Source organism: Trichoplax adhaerens, genomic scaffold (assembly GCF_000150275.1).
Source record: "Trichoplax adhaerens TRIADscaffold_7 genomic scaffold, whole genome shotgun sequence".
Lineage (NCBI taxonomy): Eukaryota > Metazoa > Placozoa > Uniplacotomia > Trichoplacea > Trichoplacidae > Trichoplax > Trichoplax adhaerens.
The window spans coordinates 4806799-4829914 of NW_002060949.1; the positions used below are offsets into that span (position 1 = coordinate 4806799).

Below are 23116 nucleotides of genomic sequence, written 5' to 3' on the forward strand. Positions count from 1 at the left end.
TTAGCTGCCTAAACCTCAGCATAGGAAATTATTTCCTTTAGTCGAGTGCAAAACGGCCGATTTGCCTGTTGGCCTCGTTCATACTGTACGTACAGTACACTGTACAGTACTGTACACTGTCAATTCGCCCCAACAATACAGTACAGTACAGTACCAAGTGGGCGTTGGACTCTACAGTCTACAGTACTGTAGGCGCTGTGATTGTAGGACAGGGCAGGGGCCCCAGGGGGTGAGCTATTAAAGAAAAAATTTTACCCTGCACCACGTTTTCCGTCAAAATTTCCCTACCGACCAAGGTTTTTTTAGACGGTAGGGAGATTTTGACGGAAAACGGGGGGAGGGTGCAATTTTTTCTTTAGTAGTCCCTGATTTAGCTATACTGTAGTTGATATCACTGCGCTCAAGCGACAGAAGATACAGTACAATCTAGAGTACTGTACAGTATAGATTATAACGGTTTGAACCGAACCGAACCTTCCTCAGATCTAGTACAGTACTGTAGACATGGAATGAATGACAGTAGTGTACTGTAGACTGCACACAGTATCCGAGAAATTTTTCCTAATTTTAACTAAAACAAAAATAAAATGAATGTACAGAACTTGAACAAATTACTTATCAAACGATAGTAAATGAGTCTATTAATGCGAATCTGTTAATTTAATTTGCGTACAATATCCAGATCTTTCACAAATTAAGTTGAAAGTGAAATCGTTACTCTCCAAATTCGCCGACATTACAGTGCCTAAAAATCTCTACAGTATACTAATCACCTTGCTACAGTACAAAGTAATCCTGGAAATTCTTACGGACCCACAATCTGTAGCGTACAGTGTATTGTGCACAGTACAGTCATACACTACAGTACTGTACTGTACTGTACTGTGCTCCATGGTACAGTACAGTACGGTACTGTATGCTGTATCGCTGACGGTGACCTTACATCCAATACGGTACGACCGTATGCTAGCGGCGGACTGTCCTCCGAGATTTAATTCATGAATTATACAGACGTTTTCAAAATAGAAATTTGGGACTGTTGGATCCGTTGTGGTTGATCTTGAAATAGTTATTATTATTATTAACAGGTTAATACTATGGCTAACCTATTGCGTCTTAGACCGTTGAAAGGAATCAGAGCAAATCCATGGATGGCAGGATGTTTGAAAGGATCAAAGATGCCGTTCAATGATAGTGGAAGGCTGTTCATACGACGTGGGATTGTCTTATCAACAAGTGTAAAAAATTCCCATCATCATCCAGTCCAATGTCGGCAGGAAACACCTCCTCAAGATGAGACCATCAAATTTGATAATTATCGAATTGCTTACAAGGATAAAACTCCATTAGAACTTTTACGTGGAGTTTTGGTCTACAGATCGTTAACGATCGATTATTTAGTTGATAATGCTATCTGGGTACGTCCATACAAACATTAGCGCCATCGGTCATGATGAATATTAAAAGGATGAATTAGAATTGTATTCATTAAAAGTTCAAAGTGTTATACAATATAAAACTACGGTACTGCACTACGTCTTCTTCACCATGGATTAATCAATACATTTAGCAAGGTCAATTCAACAAGTCAATGATCCTACTGTATACATACGCAAATCGAATTTTTCAATGAGTTGATGTTTAACGTAAAAGCTGCTTTTAAATGTGTTCGGACTAGTCTAAGGATTAATAGAGAGAGCTGCATCGACCTACAGTACTCATAATTCTATGGTTGGCAATAGTCCATGCTTCCATATACTCCACTACTCGTTATTACTGTAAATACTATACACTGTATAGGTTATCCCTCGATATTCACTATGAAATTATCTACTCTTTCCTTTGACCCTAAATAGGACTGTAAAACTCTTGCTATGATTCACCTTGCAAGTGGTTCTTAATTGACTTTCAATCTTTCTATTATACTAATAGATTATGAAGAAATCCAGGAGCTTACTTGGTAGAACTTTATTCGATAAATTGATGCGAGCAACAATTTATGGTCAGTTCGTAGCTGGCGAAAATCGAACCGAAATTATGACTAAAATTCATAAGATGGCTGATTGTGGCGTCAGTCCTATTCTAGATTATGCTACTGAGGAAGATATCACTCGCAACCAGGTTGTTAAGGCCATGAAGTAAGTTACATAGTGCTAGTATAGATGGTAAAATAGTGAGGAAATGAATTAGTGATACATCCAACGTAAATAAATTCACTCATAGCGTAGAGTGTTGAATCCAGTATACAAACTGATCCATACTAGGCTCCCTATTAATCTTACCCATGAATTTTATCTCGAAGCTTTACAAAAGTTATTGATTCTCTTGTAACTACAATTTAAATTTATTCTACTCGTGATGTTTAACCATGATCAAGTGTACAGTACTTCGGTAACTAAGTTGAAACTGTTGTTCCATCTCTTTTGTAAATTTTCATGCATCTATTAGCTAGTAAAATGTACATACTTTATTTTAGCATTACTTTATTATATAGATTAGTTCTTCTACAAATGATTATCTACATCTATCTCTCTGTAATAGGAGCCGAAAAATAACTGTATAGAACGTAGCAACATATACTTGCATATGTGCAGGATATAAACGTTACAAAAATACTCGAATGTAGTGTGTGATAGAACATTCAACCCACTTAATACGCTAGTCGTGATATCTACACAACAAGTGTTACCATGGATCTCTGCTGTACCTTCGATACTTTATATCAGGGGCTACTCATCTTTAGAGTAGTCTCTATTTTGTATTACAATTTTTCTACTATTAATTATCACCTTTGAAGTACTGTACAGGTCGAACACGAAATTTCTATGTCCTCCAATATACGGGTATTCATACTACAGTACGATGTATCATATATATCCGTGCATTATACTTATTATATAATATACTGTATATGTGCCAACTGAAATGGATGATTGCAAATATTGCGTACCGGAAATTATATGCAATTGACAGACTCTAAAGTAGATAATCATTCTTTGCATATACCATGCATTTGAGCTCACATTTTCACACATAACCTAATACGATTTGCACCTGGATGCGATTTCTATATAGAAATTCTACAACCTGTGCTAACCCCATATACGGTATCTTCATGCTCCTATAAAGCGTATACTGCACAAGTTAAATACGCAATATTTCTTAAAAAACTACTAAAGCAAAAGTACTGCTAGAGAAAAGTACTTCGTACCGACATTTCTTGTATATACACATAATTATACAGTACTATATAGTATCTTATTAGCATACACTCTGTATGCATTAATTGTACAGTGTCATTTAAAGATTAATCTGTAGATTGACATTAATGTAATTATAGTTTCAATTCTTATAAATTTTATATCATCTAATATCTTGCTCTTATTAATTATTTGCAACAGCAAGGAAATGGTTAGTGCGAAATTGGAAACAGGTAACCTACTGTCTATACTTGACACGATTCAATATTTAAATAATATTTTCGCTAGTTAAGCATACATTGTTGGCTGTACACTTTACTAATGAACATTTATGTTAATTAATTAACCACATTGCACCTTATTATGACTTTCGCTAAAACATGAATACACTTTTAACTACAGATAGTTTTGTGAATGTTACAAATTCAGTCATGTAAATCGAGAATAAGAAGTTCTTTTTTCATATACTACTGTATTCGTTCACTTTGTCTTTGTTTTACTAGTTAATACTTTACGAATTATCAAATTTCAGCTACATAAGCGAGGTGTGACTGTACGTATACACGTGATCTAATCAGCCACAAAATAGCAACTTTTGCTATAGTCAACCCTACCTAGCCAAGTGTATACCTTAACATATTCAATTCATACCGGTTTTATATTTATTTTTACTCAACAACTACAGTTAGCACTAGAGTTCCAGTTGAAACTCAATTTCAAGCGGATGAGCGATTTGCCGATCGTCGGGAAAACGTAATTTGTGCAAGAACGTACTTCTACGAGGGCGAACGAAAGTGTGATGAAAATCTAGAAACATTTATGCGCTGCATCGAAACTGCCAGTAAGAGCTAATATAATAGAAAATTATCTAGTAGATAAGATGTAATTATTGATCTTGCAATGGAAAGATTGATTAAGTTCATTATCCGTATCTTGTGAGCTTTGTTTGCATTTGATTATAACTTTCAAAGAGATAATTATATCTTGCACTAAGTATTTGTCACAATTCAAACTCTACGACAAGGAAACGTAAAGTAAAAGTCTATAAATAACTACTGACTTAAACGCTCTTTTACTAAACGTTAACCACACACAGCAAAGTACCGTAAAGATAGAAATTTTATTAGCATGGACGCATCTACAACTTTTCACGACTCAATTTAACTCAAAATGTCCCCGTTTATATAGAAACCGTCTAACTTGTAAACGATAGTATTATTATTATACCTTACTAAGAGAGACATCTCGAACTAAGATATTCCTTGCATAGCTTTATCTATAAGTAAATATTTTTAACCTATTAACTCACACTTAATCTTAATCTAAGCATGTATGCCGCCTAGTTCAACTATTATAAGCTAGAACTTGAATCATCTTACTACTATCTACGCATAATAACAATCACTATCAAATATGTAACAAACTATCACAAATAATATCCACGTTAAAGCATTACTTATCTAACCGAGCACTACAAATATGGATATTTTTCATATTAGCAAATACTGTACTATTAAACTATCCTAGCGGTAAGGTAGCGCCGTAACAGTATTAAATTATGCTTATTAACAGTAAGTACAGCAAATATTATATGCCTATTTGCAGATCTGAATCATTTAGCGGAGCAGAAGTATTATTTGAACTATTTCAACTGCTGTTAGATCGTTTTATTTTTATGTTTCTATGAAATTTCGACATTTAGAACAAAATGCCGCTTTTAAATGATTATCATATTAGACTTTACTTTTATCATCAGTTAAGATGATGATAAAGACTAAAAGTTATTGTAATGAAATGAACGACATAATTATAGAAGGCATGGGTAGGCGCCCACTTATTGCTGTAAAAGTGACCGCATTGGGAGAGCCTAGGCTGCTAGTAAGTGATACGAGTATGATTATTAGTAAAGCAGAACGTATGTATGTCATTGATTTATTACTTATAATATCGTTTATCGATTAACAGCTTATATTATAACTGATATAGATTTACAATAATTTGCCATTATCTAATTATACCTCGTATAGACGATGAAGTAATATTGCTACGTATATACGTATATCTGTAGTTTCTACTGATATAGATCTACAATAATATGCCATTATCTAATTATACCTCGTATAGACGATGAAGTAATATTACTCCGTATATACATATGTCTATAGTTACTACGGATATAGATTTGCAATGATTTACCATTATCTAATATACCTCGTATAGACGATGAAGTAATATTATTACGTATATACGTATATCTGTAGTTACAGCTGTCCGCTACTCTTAATCAGACCGAAAGTCTCTTTAACCTAATCGCTATTCAAGCTGATGATGCTATGGATCGCTGTATCACGTTGGAAAGCTTTAAGAAAGCGTTAGATAAACTACAGGTGAAATTCATAATTGTGATATTAAATAATCATAATTAATGAAACAACTAGGCAGCTCCAGTATCCGTAACCTTAGGTGTACCCGCTATAATGACTATTATACAGTATTTGCTAATATCAACTGCTTTTTCTCATGCCTTGGCAGCCATGTACATTTCTGTTTATAACACCTACTTTGCATTAATTAAAAGATGCCGCTTACTAATGAACAAGCCACTGAAGTGTTCAGCTGGATTGATATAAATGAAACTGGGTGTGTGCCGTAGATGTATGATAGAATATAAATTATTAGAATTCTAAACATTATCAATAAAGTAATCGTTTTATTACAAAATATAGAAAAATAGGAAGGATTGATTGGGGTAGAGCTCTACAACCTCATATGAAGGTTACCAACTTCTTTTCCAAATTAAAGGTAATATCTTAAAATAATTAGCCACCATTGTGATACCGTTTAATCGTTTATTATTACCGTTTTTGAATTTAAAATAACATCAAAATTTCTAGGATGCGACTGGTAAGCCATTATTCGTTCCATTGGAAGAAGAAGATCTAATACAATGGAAGAAAGTTGTACATAGGCTTCAAGCTCTTGTTGAGGTATGTCTAACCTCTACACCCTCGCACGTTATTAACAGTGTTTGTCAGCTATTAGTCTTAATGCTTGCCTACTCTTTCAGTGTGCTATCCATAGGAATGTTACTCTTATGGTAGATGCGGAACAGACTTATTTTCAACCCGCAATAAGTTGTTTAACAAAAGATTTGCAAAAGGTCTACAATAAAGAAAAAGGATATGTCTTTAATACATATCAATGCTATTTAAAGGTAGTTTATCGCTATTTTAGCCTTAGCATGATGTTATACAAATTGACTCTTATCGCTTAAAAGAAGTAATTAATAATACTTGAGTAGAACACGCCCTGCGCACTAGCAACTGACTTGGCAGAAGCTAAAAGAGAGAATTACATATTTGGAGTTAAGCTAGTTAGGGGAGCTTACATGGATCAAGAAAGATTGCGTGCAGAAACTTTAGGTTATGAGGATCCAGTCCAACCTAACATAGAATCAACGACACAATGTTATAATAAAATGTTAACCATGATTATGAATAACATAAAAAACTCGGAAATAATTGTCGCTTCTCACAATGAGGGAACGGTTAAATTTGCTATCGAAAAGTAGGAGTTAATATTCTTTTTCTAGTCTGCATTAATTTACCTATTGGAATGATTTTACAATCGATTACGAATTTATTGTAGGATGAAAGAACTTGACATACGAAAAGATGAGAATAAGGTACTGTTTGGTCAACTATACGGAATGTGCGATCGAATTACGTATGCGTTAGGTAAGATACAATTCATTCTTTGTATTTCCCTTTTAATAAAGAAATGTCTATGACACCGTAAGAGACTACTATATAGCTTAACATTGCAAACAATGCTAAAATATTGATCGAATGTTGTTGAATGTACTGCCAAACAGGAGCTGCTGGTTATTGTGCGTATAAGCTTGTTCCGTACGGTCCAGTTGACGAGGTATTACCGTATTTAACTCGTAGAGCTTTAGAAAACAGAGGATTTGTTTCGGGAGCTACGCGAGAACGAGAACTGATGTGGAAGGAATTTAAGCACCGTTATTTTTCTGATAAATCTGGAACTGATAATATCGATAATATGAATAAATACAACGTCAATTAGAACTTATTTTAAAACATTATGACTACGTATGGCCCCTTGCAATCTCAGATGCCTGTTACTTAAAGTATAAACGGTATCACATTTTATATTAACTATTTTGTGTCACTCGCTTTCTTCAAATGGAACATTATAAACCTGTATGGTAACGCTTTTACAATATGTTCCAGGTAAAGTGTGCTTGTGTTTTACGTAATCATCGAAAGATGGATGAATTTTAAAGAATGCGATAAGTTAAATTTAGCCTATCTAGTTTATTTCTTTTCATATAATGCAGCGATACTCAACCTATGTACATACAGTACTATTTCAAAATATGCATTTTGAACAAGGAGGCCGAAGCCTTAGTTGAATTAGTACGTCTATCAAGCAATACTCGTATTTGGTAACATGGCTACAGTAGCCCGTAGATGTTATATATGACCTTTTTATTTATTGATGAGGCTTACATCGCAATTATCACTTGTTTTCATGTATAATACAGTGCAATAGTATCTCATTTGAGGAATAGAACTTACAGAAATTATAATCTTTGTATCAACTTCGCTACATCTATATCGAAGAAGACAAAAGTCATTTTAATGACTTTACAAATAAAAGAAAGCCTTGAATGTACGAATCAGTTCATAAATTTCTCTGTTAAAAAAATAGAAACTTTCAAATTTACGAACGTCACATTAGCTATATTACAAATAAGTGTATTTGAAATAGCAGACCCTAATCAGGAAATTTTCAATATTATACGTAGTATCAATAGAAGCAAAAAGGAGATAAAACTGATCAAAAATGAGTAATCATTATAAAATAAATGTTTAGTAAACCATAAGTTTTCATTAAGTTCGAGAAGCCTGAACCTAAAGGAGAAAAGCAATCGTTATGACAATATCAGTATTAGCAAATAAAACAGCTATAATGTCTATACTAACGCGTACCCTATTTCATAGCTACAATAAATCGTAACAGAAATAGATTATATCGTTAAATAGTGGATGTGCATTGTAATATAGTGACTCACCTTGTCTTTCATTTGCTGACAAAGTCGTAAAGCTAGTGAGATACTTCTTAAAACATTGGACAGTCTTGGTATACACGTTTCTACCTGAGGAACAGAAAACGCTCATTTTAAGAACGGCAACACCCCCATCAATTCCGGCAGTATTTGTTGAGCATTAAAAATATGCGCCGACAAAATATTTATCGAAATACCTGCATATTATGCGCTATCTCATACATGACTTTGGCACCGGACAGCTGCGTGTTTATGCTATATTTAGAGAATGCGGATTGTTACTGTGACGTCATTCAATAACGATGCGATGAAACTTTCTCATATGGAGAATATACTTACAACGTAGTACCAATTAAACTTGTATTCCCAGGTTTCTATTAAAATATATAATTCAAGATCGCGTTCAAAATTATGAAATATTTTATCTTGTAGTAAGATCATAGGAAAAAATGGATTATTAATTGGTTGTGAAAAGTTTAAAATCATACATATTGGATCTGGGAGGCTTGATTAGGGGATTTAAGATTGAAAAAGTATAATTTCATGATCAATTGGTCTCTATTGATATAAAAGTCGGTCAATACATCTTCAGGCAATGGAGGATCAAACATATTCTAAATATTTAAATCGAGAACATAATTATACAGTTAGATAACAAAAAGTCGTCAATGTTGCATTACTATCATAATAGGTATTACACTGCTTTCGGAATTTAAGATTTCAGCTGGATGTCTGATAGTAGGTAAAATTAAGGCGGTTTCAGCTTGACTTAAGCTATTCATGAAGTTATCAATAATCTAATGTGAAATGAAGACAATAATGTACAAATATTACTTCCAGATCTCTATATAATAAAAAGTATTGCATCACATTTATCTAAAACTAAGACAACACCGTGACTTTGTAAATATGAATTTTATTGATACCCACTTTACAAACTTCATCGCCGGACTTGAAAAGCTTGCCTTTCGTTTGCTCAAAAGACTTTAATGCTATATTTACAAACCGAGTTGCGTCTCGTAACTATTGAAAAGGTAGTTGTAAAATTAAGTTACTTGGAAGTATAGGGCCATTTTCGATACTAAATAACAATATCTTTACTAAATTAGTATTAATACCTTAACATCATAAACTTCTAAACATTATACGATAATTCATTAATAGAGAGTTAGTAATACGTTGCGGTAAGAGTGATTGTTTTAGGAGTTATCGTGAACACTTGTGTATGTTAAACAATACCACACTCATTGTGTCTACTGTATGTATTCATAGTTTTAGGTACACATTTACTAGAGCATATTTTTGTTTGCGAAGAATGTTGTACCCTACAAAGCTAATATCGAAATTAGCTCAATACATTCAAATCTTAATGGATAAATTTACCTGAAATAATCTAAGAGGCCAACATTCACGAATTCCAATTGAGACCTGGGTAGGATTCACTTTACTAGGCCTTGTAACCGTAATATCCTTTAATCAATGCAAAAATCGCAGATTTATCTAATCTCTAAACTATTTTACATAGCTATATAGTATTAAATTACGTTATTAAAGTTAATGAAAATAAATCATTTCATGCCACTTACCGCTTTAGTTATACTATCTGCATTGATAGTGATAATGCCCTTAACTAAATCTTTCCTTTATTGCATATACGAAATAATAAATGTAAATCAAATAGAGAGATTTGGACTACGTTATCCTGTACTATCATTCTTTCGTTATGATTTATTTTAGAAAGGATAAATTTCTTAATATGCTAAGTAAATATTTCGTACTTACTGGGGCAAAGTCATTTTAAAATTTTCAGGCTTTGCTTCAGAATCTTCAACTTTGATAAGGGAAGGTGTCATTAAAGATATTAGAATTGAATATATCAAATAACAAGATCGCCGAATCGGATGCTGAAATTATATTACTGTTGTACCGTAATTCTTATGATTTAGAAATATACAGTACAGTATGATAATTACCGTATACTTGCATATTATTTATTTAAATCTTATAAGGTACAGTGTATCAAGTAGTCAGCATAGTCATGACTTAACAATGCTCTCTGTTGAAGCTTAGAGTAAAGTGGCATCAACGTGCATTTAAACGGTTACAAAACTTCAGTATCAACGAGAGGCAGTTAATGGCATGTACCATGCATGGTGTTTTATATGAACAGCAAGATGCAATAAATAGATAATAGATACTTTACTCTCTCAATGGAGAACTAAATAATGGGTTAAGATCACACAGTAATCAAGCACGTGAAATAAAACTTGCTATTTTTGATGATGTAAAAATTAGTAACTCAACTTACCTATTACATTCATTACTCCTAAATTTTGTTCAGAAATCTAATAAGCAAAATCAACAGGAGCATTTTAAAGTCCAGTTAAATATGATGAATACAATGATTACGGGTCGTAGAATAATTTAATATATGAAAGACGCTTCTGAGTATTATTAAAGGGATTTTACTGTTGAATCATTGACTATACAAAGATACGACGATAGACAGTACTTGACTGATAGGCACCTTAATAAATTCACCAAGACGATTGAAATCTTGTGGCAAATCGTAATGTAGCAACCATTGAAATTCCTTACCCTGCACGTTATGAATAGTAAGCAGTCTTTAAACATATTATTCGATGAAAATATACGTATGAAAACTGTAGCTGTCAGCAAGCGAATAGTGGAGATTGACTAATTTTAAACTTTCGACCTTGCATAAGGGTATCACGAATCAAAAGAGTTAGTCGCCTTTATCAATATAGCAGCAAATAGGAATTCAAGTTTGTAAGTTTACTAGTCTCAGTTACAATAAGTTAAGCAGAAATCATTTACATTTCCTTATAAAATTGGTATCAGGCTACAACTGATTTTTTTAGTTCTTTCGACTAACCATAGTGCAAGTTTTTTTAATTAGAATATAAATTTTACAGCTAGCTTACTGAGTCAATGAATAATCTCTGGAGAGATTTAAGAATGGATCTGAAATTGCAATTCTACGCGCATGATATACTCAATCAATTTTATAACTATCTGCAGAGTTGATATTCCCTAGAGATTATTACTATTATTATTATTCTAATTATCTGTCAACTCTCAAGCGTTGTTTACAACGATGCCTGCAGGTATGGTAAGCAAGCTAGTAAGTAAAATTGAAGCAAGTGTAATCTATACGAAGAATAATTGAGAGAATAACAAGTTGCCAACAAAGTACTGAGTGGGAAACCCAGTTATCATAGGCATAATTTATAGTGGCTATTCATAATTTAATTACCATTGCGTATTTGCGTTGTTACTGTACATGTAAATTGCAATTACGTCCATATCATCACTACATACTACAGACCACGTAATAGCAATGATAATAATGGAATAATTTTTTCGGACTAGAAAAGCAATATGGTATAAAATAGTAGTGGTAGTACTCTACTACAACAACCTCAGTGACTGAATTTCCGTCTAATTTAACTGACTTTAGAGAAGAAACGAAGACTGCGGTCTCTAATACTGTACAGTAATACAGTAGTATGAAAACACACTGGCTGCAGAATTGCATGAGGTATGATGGACATTCTTGTAATATTTCAAGCAACAGAAAGTCATGTGTTTCATAATATGGTGCGATCTAATATTAATGATGATCCATGATTATCCAATAAATTTATCATTGTTGGCAAAAAATGACAGAAGATGAAGCTTTCAATTGATTGCTTGTAGGACATTGCAATCCTCATCGAACGTAGCTGTTCCCTAAGCTATTGAATCTTTCATTCACATGCAGAAGATTAACATGTTGCAATGTGCTCCCCCCATTTCTTACACTGCGGTCATAAAAGTATCCTTTAAGTAATGGTAAGATATGAAAATTGGAAAGGGAAATCGACCTCTTAGATAGCAGCTTTCATACTGACAACATGCCTGTAATTTTGGTATCCTATGTTAAGATTTTGCTCTTCTCTACCGACCTTATTGACATTTTCCTTTTGTAGTTGCTGACGAAGTGGGGTAACATTTGCAAATGCTGCCATCGTCACCACAGCCAATCGAACATGGAAAGTGCGTCGTAGTTCAGTAATTTAGTTTTGTCACTCTCTCTCTCTCTCTCCTACAATAAATGGCTAATTTGAATCATGGCTCTATATCATAAGATAGTTTGTTCAATCCAACACCTCCACCCATCAAGACTGGAGAATTTGCTGAGGAAAGTGTGCAAGGGCAGTAAATCTTGATGATGAGATCAAAGCCATTAGAGTACAAAGTACTGTATATTTGGGGTCCAGTACCGTACTGTACAAAGTGTCCGAGAAACTTTTACGTATTTCAACGAAAGTAAAATGATAAAAAATGTACAGAACTTTAACAAATCGCATGCCAAATCATAGAGCAGAAATCCAATAAGGCGAATCCGTCGTTATAATTTGCGTACGATATCGAATTTCGAAATAATTATTCATTAAAGTACGCCGATTGCTACAGTACTAAGAAAAAAAAAGAGGGTTTTGTGTACTGTACTGTATGTACTGTAGCAGCAGGCCTTCGTGGCGAGAATTCAGGTACTGTAGCTTGGGAATGAGTACATTCTGCCTACCCAAACCTCACTCAGTACCGTCAAGGTTAATATAACTTTTCTAGCGCTACTAGAAAATCACTTCAGAACAGTACATGAATACAGTGTACAGTACTATATACTGTAGCGTTGAACCCATCCACTGTAACTGTACAGTGTACAGTACAGCCTATAGTACATTGTAGTGAAAACAGTAAGTACTGTACAGTAGTACAGTTGTGCATTCGTACGAAAGCAAAATAATAAATAATGTACAAAATTTTAACAAATTGCACGTCAAACCATAGAGCAGAAATCCAATAACACGAATTCGTCGTTATAATTTGCGTATGATGTCGAATTTCGAAATAATTATTCATTAAAGTACGCCGATTGCTACAGTACTAAGAAAAAAATGAGGGTTTTGTGTAAAGTACTGAGGGTGGACGGGCTAATTTCTATGATTTTTGTGAAGGTAAATGTAAACAAAATTTTTGATTTCTTCAATAAATTTTATATGAAACGAAAGAGAATGAGTTGAATTACAAGAATCCGTTGTCAGAATTACTATACGAAACGTAGTTTCTTCGTAAATTATGTTTAGAGCCAAACCGTTATTTCGAAAACTACAGTACGCAAAAATCTCCATACTAATTAACTTACTACAGTACAAAATAATACTGTAGAGTACCGAATTTGCCGCGAAATGGACAATTCCCCAAACCATTTTTTTATGCTCTTCTGCATGCAAGATACTAAAAATGACTTACTTGTCTGTTAATAAAATCATCTTATGACGTGTAAGTTGAATTAATATAGTAACTGTAGTCTTAAAGTAATGTCTAAAATTGAAGGCAGTGACTTAATGATGTCAAATAAAGTTGAAATAAAAGCGTTATTTGTGATTTAGTAAGTCTAAAAATCTGGTGCAAATTGATGTCAATTCAATCGATCAATAATTTGAGACGTAAATAACAATTTAAAAATGTCGACCTTGAAAGTGTAACTTAATTATCCAATTAACGACTAAGCGTATAAAGCAGTATGGGGAGCGTCTTGGTTTGTGACAAGAATTACAGTAAGCGTATGCGCTGATCAAAGATACTAAAATTTTCAATCCTTGATGAACTTAATGATTATATTCGGATTACGTCGTTTATTATCGCAAGGTGTGTGAGCTATGTAAATGGTATAAGTCAAATTTACGATGGAGAAATAAATCGATATTTCCATCAATTTTCCTATAGTACATCTAAAGCTCAGTAGTAGTTAAAATAATTTATTTATTTACTAAAATTATGTTATATCGGAATAGATTTATTTTGATCTATGTAGAGCACTTAGTTGTAATCTAAAGTAAACTGAAGTTCATTTAAATTAAATAATCTTTCAATTTAGTACGAATGAATGCCAGAGAACATCGCGAATTTAGTATATAATCCTATTTAATAACTAACAACCACGTTGAAATAACTTATTAGTTACTCATATAGTAAAAGATTATTTGGTTAATGTGTCTCGCCCAAATTTTAATATTACGTTAATTATAATCTATCCTAACATTAGATAAATAGATTAATGTATACATCTAATCAGTTAAGCATTTTATTTAAATTATAGATCGTCAAACAGATGCATTAACTATTATAATCATCAGCCTCTTACTTAAATATTTTTATTAATTGAAATAATTACTATACATAATAACTTCGCAGTATTATATTGTAATGGATCAAATCGCTTAATGTCTTCTCCTTGTATAGATTAATATGGTGCTGATATAATGCGCAATATCTGTCACATCCAATACATATATGTACTCAAATGAAGTTTTTTGGTCCAAAGGTGTTTAAGTAACAATGAAAATTCTGTAAGAATAACTAGTTTACAAACCAAAGTTGGTAACATTAATTACTCGTAAGTCGTACCATTGTCGATTTATTATTCCCTTTCGCCTTCATATAGTATTAGTATGAATAGAATTCGCTGGCATCCAATGTCATAGAATATCCAAAAAAGCTAATTTATCAGCAAATATTAATTTGAATTTATAAGCAGTATCATTTTAATATTCATTCATTTAGAATGAACTTTACTAATACGAGTATATAAATTACAGGCTCATTGAGAATTTAAAACCTAGGTTTGTTGAATTCAGTAAACTCTCACAAGATTATTGGGTTTGTATAATTATTTTGGCGAATTTAATTCTATGTTAATATCTGTAGACTGGCACATTAATCCTATAACACTAGAATTTTAAGTAAGAGTTAAATAATCACCTTTAAGATGACGTAATATCACATAGTTTCACAGTCTAGTGATTACAATATTATACAGTAGGTAGCTCTATATAGAGAAAATGTTACACCAAGTAATAGATAAGTTTATTTTAATATTATACACTATTCATTTTTACTGAATTGTACAACTCTCTGACATGGCAATGATTGTAAAAATATTCTTTTTTCGACTAGAAATATTCTAAGTCAATCTGTAACTTTCATAGACGAATAATGAAGATCTTCATAGTTCTCTCTCTTGTCGCCTGCGTTGCTGCCTTTAAACGTGAGCATAGCTCAAAAAAATCATTCTAGTGTCGCGGGGATCGTCTATACATGGGAACTTACGGAAATTTGATTCAATCAAGCTATGCTTTAAATAGACAACTAGATAATGACCACGTGATAGAGTAATAATAAAGTATAGCGAACATTGACTACAGTTTTACCAATAAAATACGCAGACCAACGATCTAATGTCTGTGAAAAATCATGAATCATATTTATACCAACGTCTACCAGTATTAATTTGTATTAATTGGACTCAATGTGTGCAAAATACGATACCGACAGACAGTTATTGAGTCAATGTACTCCATTTGTTAGCTTTTAATCACTTAGCAATTTCCACTTAAGTATGACTATACGATAGAATATATTTTATTGAATTTTTTGTGTAATATGTGTAGGCTTAGAAGCTCCAACGAATAATCAGAACTATTTTTCTTTAAAATTTTCTAAAACTGTCTAGAATTTTACTCCTATATAGGCTGCTTGGTTAGTAAGGTATTATATGCTAGCTTAGCAATATAATCTAGCCGAAAAGAATCACATATAAGAAAGAGCACGGCTGCAGTTCTTAGTAATTTTGCTGGTGAATGTTATTACTAGCTTCTAGAAGATATTTTTAACACGTGTTGTGAGTTACATCAATATGTTTATTTTAATAAGTGGATATACGAGCACATGTGCTATAAGCACGTAGTATTTATTCGTAAGTCGTCCTAATCAAAGCTTTATATTACTTCATGATCGTTAAAAAATTTTCCATTTCTAAGTCTAGTTCCTCCTGCTGTAAAACAAATCAAACGTGGTAAGGATACTGTAAAATACATTAATTTTTCCTTGATGGACGAATTAATGGTAGAATATGAAATTAATTTAATTTAACCCGATGTTTGGAACGTGCGATTTTCGTTATACTGTTGTAATTTCGGCCTAAGACACCATAATTAAGAATGTTAATTATTTTTTTTTGCCAATTTAGAATGGAAAGTTCAGCCTGACAATATTGATAATAGCGACAGAATTGTTGTCGGGTCGAATGCTTATGCTGGTGATATCCTATATGTTGCATCTGTTAGACAATATATAGGAGGCTATTGTACACATATTTGTGGTGGTACTATTATAAGATATGATCGCGTTTTAACTACTGCTCATCGTACATTTGGTTTATCGTGATTTAGTCAATATTGTAGCAAGTTAAATCACCATTAATGATAATCTTGATGACCATGAATAACATTCCTCTGTTAACTCTATGTAAGTTTTGAAAGAATAATAAGGCTATAATGTTATTACGACTCCATAAAATAGTTTAAATCATATTGATAAGCTCAAAATAAACCGAAAAAATGTATTGTATATCGTACATAGCCATTGATATGAGAAACATTTATCGATATAAAAATTACTTATGAAAATGATTTCTTTTTTCATGTATAATTGCCATTATAAAACTTAGGCATAAGACGCATTCATAGTCTTGATCGCCATTGATAATCTGTAAAATCGATATAACTGATGTAGATATTATTGAATTATTGTGATTAAGTTATTCAGTACTCAACTTAATTTTATAAAATTTACTGGTAATAGATCATTCTGAATAAATTTAGTAACTCTTTTAGAGACAATATACTTGGATTAGGACGAAAGCATTAAATTACAAGCTACAAGATCTTCATTTTTATTTACAGCGTTGAGCATTACTCGTACAGCTCATACAGTAACAATTACGACTTCTTAGTTTTAAGCCTTAGAAAATCACTCAGTTATAACAGCTATGTAATTTCTATTTCGATGGGATCTGCTAGTACTGGTGAGTGGGTTACTGTAGCTGGACGGGGCGAGAATCATGAAGGTGGCCCAAAATCGAATCACCTTCAGAAGCTCACTATCCCTATCATGAACGATCCTGATTTCAAGAAAGCTTACCCGAACGAAATCTATGATTCTGTGCAATATGCTAGTTGTACGATTAAAGCTGGCTTGGACTCTTGCTACGGAGACAGTGGTGGTCCGTTAACGCGAGGAACTGGTACATTAGCTGTCCTTGTTGGAGTTGTTGGCTGGGGAGATGGCTGGTATTTACTAAATTTTATCCAATTTTATTATAGCATAACTGAGCTATATATTGATTTGCTGAAGTCGGCTATGGTATTATAATATCGTTAGAATAACGCAATACTGTACTGTTATCGCAGGAATATATGGCATCATAACAACACATATTTGCTGGAGTTATCTATTAAATATTGCTAGTATAAGACATACAGTATATTTGGAACACAGTTTACCATTATTCCGGTAATTATGGTATCTCGATAAATATTTACAAGCTCATTTCACCTAATTTATTAAAAATAATAATATTCTACTAAAGTAATCGCAAAAAGAGTTTTTAGAAACGAACGCAATTTACTAATAACTGTATCTTAATGGCCTAGCATGCTTTACTACTGATACTATATTGCACTATAATTTATTAAAAGAATTATTTAAAATTTTCGAAACATTTAAAGAGCTAAACTTAATAACAAAATACAATACTTTATTTAGGTTGTGCTCGCTACGGCAAACCAGCGTCTATGGTCGTGTCAGTAAAATCCAATCATGGGCTAGTGGCATCTAACCGCACTACCTTATTATGATCTTACTACAATATGCTAATATTGAATAACTTAGTCCATTATAACTACCGACTTGATTATAAGTGATGTACACCATTGCTTATTAATATAACGTTTCAACTCTTCATATTGTCACTAGAAGTCTGGAAGTCTAGATAATTAGGCTTATATTTATCGAGTATCTGTAGATTAAGTAGCGTAAAGTATTTTAAGGTAGACGATGATAGAAGGTATAAAGGATTTTATTGAGATACAAGTTACAGGCTAACAATGATATGGTTGTTATAGATAAGGTATTTGAGATAGCAGGAACGTAGGAACTGACTAACGAGTTAGCGTACAAGGGTATTTATAGGTTTTAGATGGGATTGAGATAATGTCTTTATATGTATAGCATGTCGTCTATATGTGGTCATGATGTCGTACATTATGAATGTAATACAATACAGTACTTAAACGGTATATGATAAGTATTCGTATATTAGGATATTACTATACTAGGCATCTTCTATATAAAGATCATAATGTTACAACCGTCACGTGATAGCCACTGCAGTTCCACGGTAGTCTCAATGCCGATGAAAAACTGCATGGCTGAAGGCTGTTTTATAGTTTAACCTCGGGATAGGCTGGTCTGAATATTCCAGTTCTAATGACTCTCAATTGAATTTTTTCCACATAAGAAATGTTACAATAGCATTTATCAACTCTAGCATGACTGACTAGCTCTCAACTGTCATCTAACACCAGACTATCGTACTATAATACGGTACTAGCAGTCATCACGGCAGCTTACTATCACCTGCTGTCACCGTTCTGTACTCGACAGTGTCAACTTTTGAACTGGTCTTCTTGCCGATTTCAACAGCCTCTTAAACGGTACTCAACAAGCTGGAGCCGTTTTAAGTTGCCCGTATTGAGAATAATTATATCTTACGTGTTGAACAACATCAAGCACCTCTAGTTCTATTTCTTTACGAGGCAATTCTACGTAAATGGCCTTAATTGATACGCATACAAACTGTGGATGCTTTAGTGTTATGTCTGACTCACAAGGATTGTGCTGACAGGTCAAGGATGAAGGAAGGAGTTTTACTGACAGATTAAATACTAATAGTTACTCCAGTAGTCAACGGCACAGAAAGGATAATCATATATTAATCGTAATAAGGATAAGACTTATGTATGTATAGCTATAGCTCGTAGTAAGGCATTCGATGTAGTTGCTCTGATTGGCTATCATGTTGAGTACAGGATAAGATAGCTACAAATACTTACAGGACGTACTGTTATAGATGCTTTCCATTTAACGAATACTTAAAAATAAAATAAATAAATGTTGATTTACAGATTGAGCTAAATAGCATACAGCACTTGACGAAATAGAAGTCATAATTCGGTAAGATTGCATATCATAAAATCAGTTTTATTTTTCCAACTACGGAAATTGCTATTGACAAGTTTTACCATTTAAATTTGGTACGATAATGAATAAGCATCATTTTTTCCTTAAATATGCAATCGTGCTAAATAGAACTACAATTTATCTACCCGGTTGATGTGTATTCAATTCTGATCGCTTTGTTGCAAATATACGTATGCTACCTAGTGTTCAATTGCACGCTGCTAGTAGTTTATGCAGTAGATTAATAGTTTAATTACATATTATTATAATTATTAATCACAATTAATAATGAGCAATTTATTAAACTATTAATCTGCTACATACACTACTGGCAGAATGGAATTTTCACATACATACGTATAACAGCGCTATCTAGGTATGCACTGTAATTTTAACGGATTGTTGACGCCGAAAAAATATTTAATTGTTGCAGTCCTGGTGGTTATCGGATATTATTGACGTTAATATTGACGGTTGACTAGATCGGATTAGGAAAAAATTCTATCGTTTTCAGGACTTTTTATGGAAATGGACTGCCAATGATAAACTGGAGTAAATGCGTATGGTAAACACTAAACACCACAGAGTACCACCGTATACAGTACGTTTACTGCACCGTTCTATCCATTAGTCAAACTGCGGAATGTCGAGTCAAGTAGCGGAATTCACTTAACGGATACTCAATTCGCGGGATGGCTAGTCAAATCGTAGAATGGTTAAGCAATTCGCAAACAGGCTAAGGAATTCACATAGACTGGAAACACCTACCATACAGTACGTTAGCAAAGTATTTAAAGAATTACGCAGACACGGTACAGCAAACGGCTTAGATATAATATCTGCGAGAGTGCTGCATCGTCTTATGAGTTAGTAAATTATTGTACTTATGTAAGAGTATAATACACAAAATTTTCATAAATTTGCACTATTAGACAGTAATGCAAGGGGTGAAAGTGTACAAATAGCTGTCATAATTCCAAAGACAGAAATCTTGAGTGACCCATGTTGTGCTATGAAAATGGTACAATTTTATCATTTAATAAGATTGCATAAGCTTCTCAATATACAGAATTTAGCTAAAACAGCTAATAGCGTTCTACTTGTAGGAGGGTGTTGTAAGGAGGACTAAAAAGAGCACTCACATTAAATACCATACCTCACTATTGACTAAGAACACCTCAGATTGCTACCGGAGGATAACGGTTTTGAGTTGAAAACTGCAGATGGATCGAAACGCTCCAAACTACGTATAGCGACAAACCATTTGAGGAGACAAGAAAAGTAAATTAGGCGGACATTACCTTGTGTCACGTGCTCGTATCGCGACGAGTTATGTTATGTATGTAGATTGTTAGTCATGAATTAGATACCTAATTTGCAAGAGAGCTCAAAGGTCAGATTGTGCTCCGGTCCTGGTTAATCTCATGTTATAGCATGCTCTAACGTACAGTATTTTAAAGTAAGGCTTATAGATGTACTAATTTAGATCTAAGAATATACGATAGATGGATGATACGGTTTATCAGTATTAACTTCCGCGCATAGAAAGTATAAAGTGAGTTATTTTTTTAAACAAAGAGAGTTCTAGTTTGATCTTAATGAAGACTGGTATCTGTGCTTAACTGCGCTTGGAAGCAGTTTCTGTGCTACAGAAGTGATCGAAAGACCTTGACAGTGTCACAATGAAACGAACGATTAACTTCTTAGGTCCAGCGTATGCAACTATCGTAGCTTTAAATATTTAAAGGTTTGAATAGCCACGAATTAAAACAACGGTTATTGTGGTATATTAGAATAATTATACTACATAGTTTACAAACCAGAGGAACATACTAATAAGATAGTCGGTCCGATTTCGGATTTATTTAAATTTCGCTAGGATTACAATGTAATTAAATTTATAATGAGCATTGTCAGAATTGAACCTGAGTTAGTTAGATATACGCATATAGCAAGAATTTTATAACATAATTTTATGACATAATCTATCTTTGGCAACCGATAGCTAGGTGTTTTGCACCGTCTAGTTCTAAAACATGTATACCTTGAAAACCTAAAAATTCTTAATCTACGGGTACATACGTTTATATTACTTCTAGTTATTACAATAGGTGTACTTTTATTACTTAAGATGATAACTGAGGTAAAGATAACGTTCAGACTCATTTGTGGACTATTATTATCAATATCTAATGACCTTAAATTTAAATCATCAATGCATCATGTGATAAAAAACTTGGGCTTAATTTACTAATCGTATTATGGCATCATTATTTTACATATAGATCATCATGTGATGTTTACTCCACGTAATCAAATCTTATCTACAAGATGCGCGGCTTTTAAGCTGTCTTAATAAATCATCTATGATAAATTGCACCAATTAAAGTCTAAGGTGGTTGAACCATGAGTCAATAACCTCACTATTTTCTGTTAATATAATGAAAGTTATGACATTGAACTGAAGGCAAATGATGAATGCAGAATCATGCGATACGGTACGCTTCAGTGGATTACTTGATTAATAAAACATGCCATGAGATTATTCAATCGTCAAGATAAATAAGCTATTCAGTTTAAAACGCTAAATATCTTGACAAGATCAATTCACGAGTAAAACAATTTGCCCTTGGTACATACCATAGCCATACCTGAATTCTGCTGCAATAAAGCATCTTAAAAATAATATCATAAAAGCTTGAAATTTTTGTTAACTTCACTTTTATTACATGGACTCGTTCTTTTACCAGTTTCGCAATCTTGACATCTAACCCTTAAACTTGGCCATTTTGGAGCTACACTGCGACTGTTTAGCATACCTTGGTAGCGAGAATCAATAAATAATAGGTTATCGAACACGTTTTCATTAGCATAAGTATGTTTTTGTCGAATTATTAGCATCTTCTATATTTAAGATTGCTATTATCAAAAACGCCCATATTGTTGTTAAGATAATCCAACTGAAATATTTGGATCGTTTAAACTCAAAAGCTTTTTTTTGAGACCTAGTGTTACGGCACTACGTTGCCCAAATTATAGAATTCAAGAAAGTATTGTTGCTGACAGTGGTTCAGTGTTCTAGTATGTTTGGTAGATTATAGTACAGCGTATCTACCGGCTGTGAGCCTTTTAGCAGGGTAGTCATAGTAGCAGTACTATATTCTTACTAGATCTTTCGGTAGATTAGGGTAGTAATCTGTAGAAGCAACTCGAAGTAAGTGCTTTGCGTTAGACTAGTAAACTTGTTAGGAAGTAGTCAGTCATTACAGCAAATTTATGACTATTTTTACTACGAAAGTAAGGTACACTACGTGATTCTCAAACAGAGTCTGATATAAAAAGGGGTTAACTCTCAAAGTGGAAGTAAAAAAATTATTATGTTATAGACAATATCATCAATAAAATGCGTGTTAGCATCACGAATGATAATGTCGACTGCTGTTATTGTCTTAGCAATGGAAATTGACTTTAAGTGGAATTTCTAGAATATATTGTCATAACTGTACGTTCTAAGACATTACCATTATATGTAATATTTAAGTGCTTTACTTGATAAAATAGGATGTAGTAATCACGCCGAAATTGCCTTATGTTATTTATTGACTTAGCGATGTATGCTATGAGATCTTCAGTATGAACAACATTTTTAATGGCTTCTCTTTCAATTTTT

The 23116-nt window shown here is 33.0% G+C and overlaps 3 protein-coding genes across 3 annotated transcripts; 2 read left to right on the forward strand and 1 right to left on the reverse strand.

Annotated features, from left to right (window-relative positions):
- Nucleotides 1–1301: 1301 nt before the first annotated feature.
- TRIADDRAFT_1010 (uncharacterized protein) lies at nucleotides 1302–7235 on the forward strand (the record flags this gene model as incomplete). Its single annotated transcript, XM_002114122.1, has 12 exons — nucleotides 1302–1418; nucleotides 1933–2121; nucleotides 3819–4041; nucleotides 5014–5078; nucleotides 5462–5587; nucleotides 5779–5849; nucleotides 5939–6002; nucleotides 6095–6187; nucleotides 6268–6414; nucleotides 6502–6767; nucleotides 6849–6937; nucleotides 7075–7235. Coding segments are annotated over 12 exons (1611 nt in total), but the record flags the coding sequence as incomplete, so codon positions are not given.
- An 884-nt stretch (nucleotides 7236–8119) lies between these two features.
- TRIADDRAFT_58329 (uncharacterized protein) lies at nucleotides 8120–12326 on the reverse strand (the record flags this gene model as incomplete). The annotated part of the gene is made up of 13 exons (XM_002114433.1): nucleotides 8120–8140; nucleotides 8302–8385; nucleotides 8493–8550; nucleotides 8635–8669; nucleotides 8784–8909; nucleotides 8976–9092; nucleotides 9226–9318; nucleotides 9679–9765; nucleotides 9882–9936; nucleotides 10078–10126; nucleotides 10604–10640; nucleotides 10823–10894; nucleotides 12264–12326. 13 exons carry the CDS (start codon nucleotides 12324–12326, stop codon nucleotides 8120–8122), a joined length of 897 nt encoding a protein of 298 aa, XP_002114469.1.
- Nucleotides 12327–17109: 4783 nt separating this feature from the next.
- On the forward strand, nucleotides 17110–17487 carry TRIADDRAFT_7380 (uncharacterized protein; the record flags this gene model as incomplete). Its single annotated transcript, XM_002114123.1, has 1 exon — nucleotides 17110–17487. A coding segment is annotated over one exon (378 nt), but the record flags the coding sequence as incomplete, so codon positions are not given.
- Between the last annotated feature and the right edge of the window lie 5629 nt (nucleotides 17488–23116).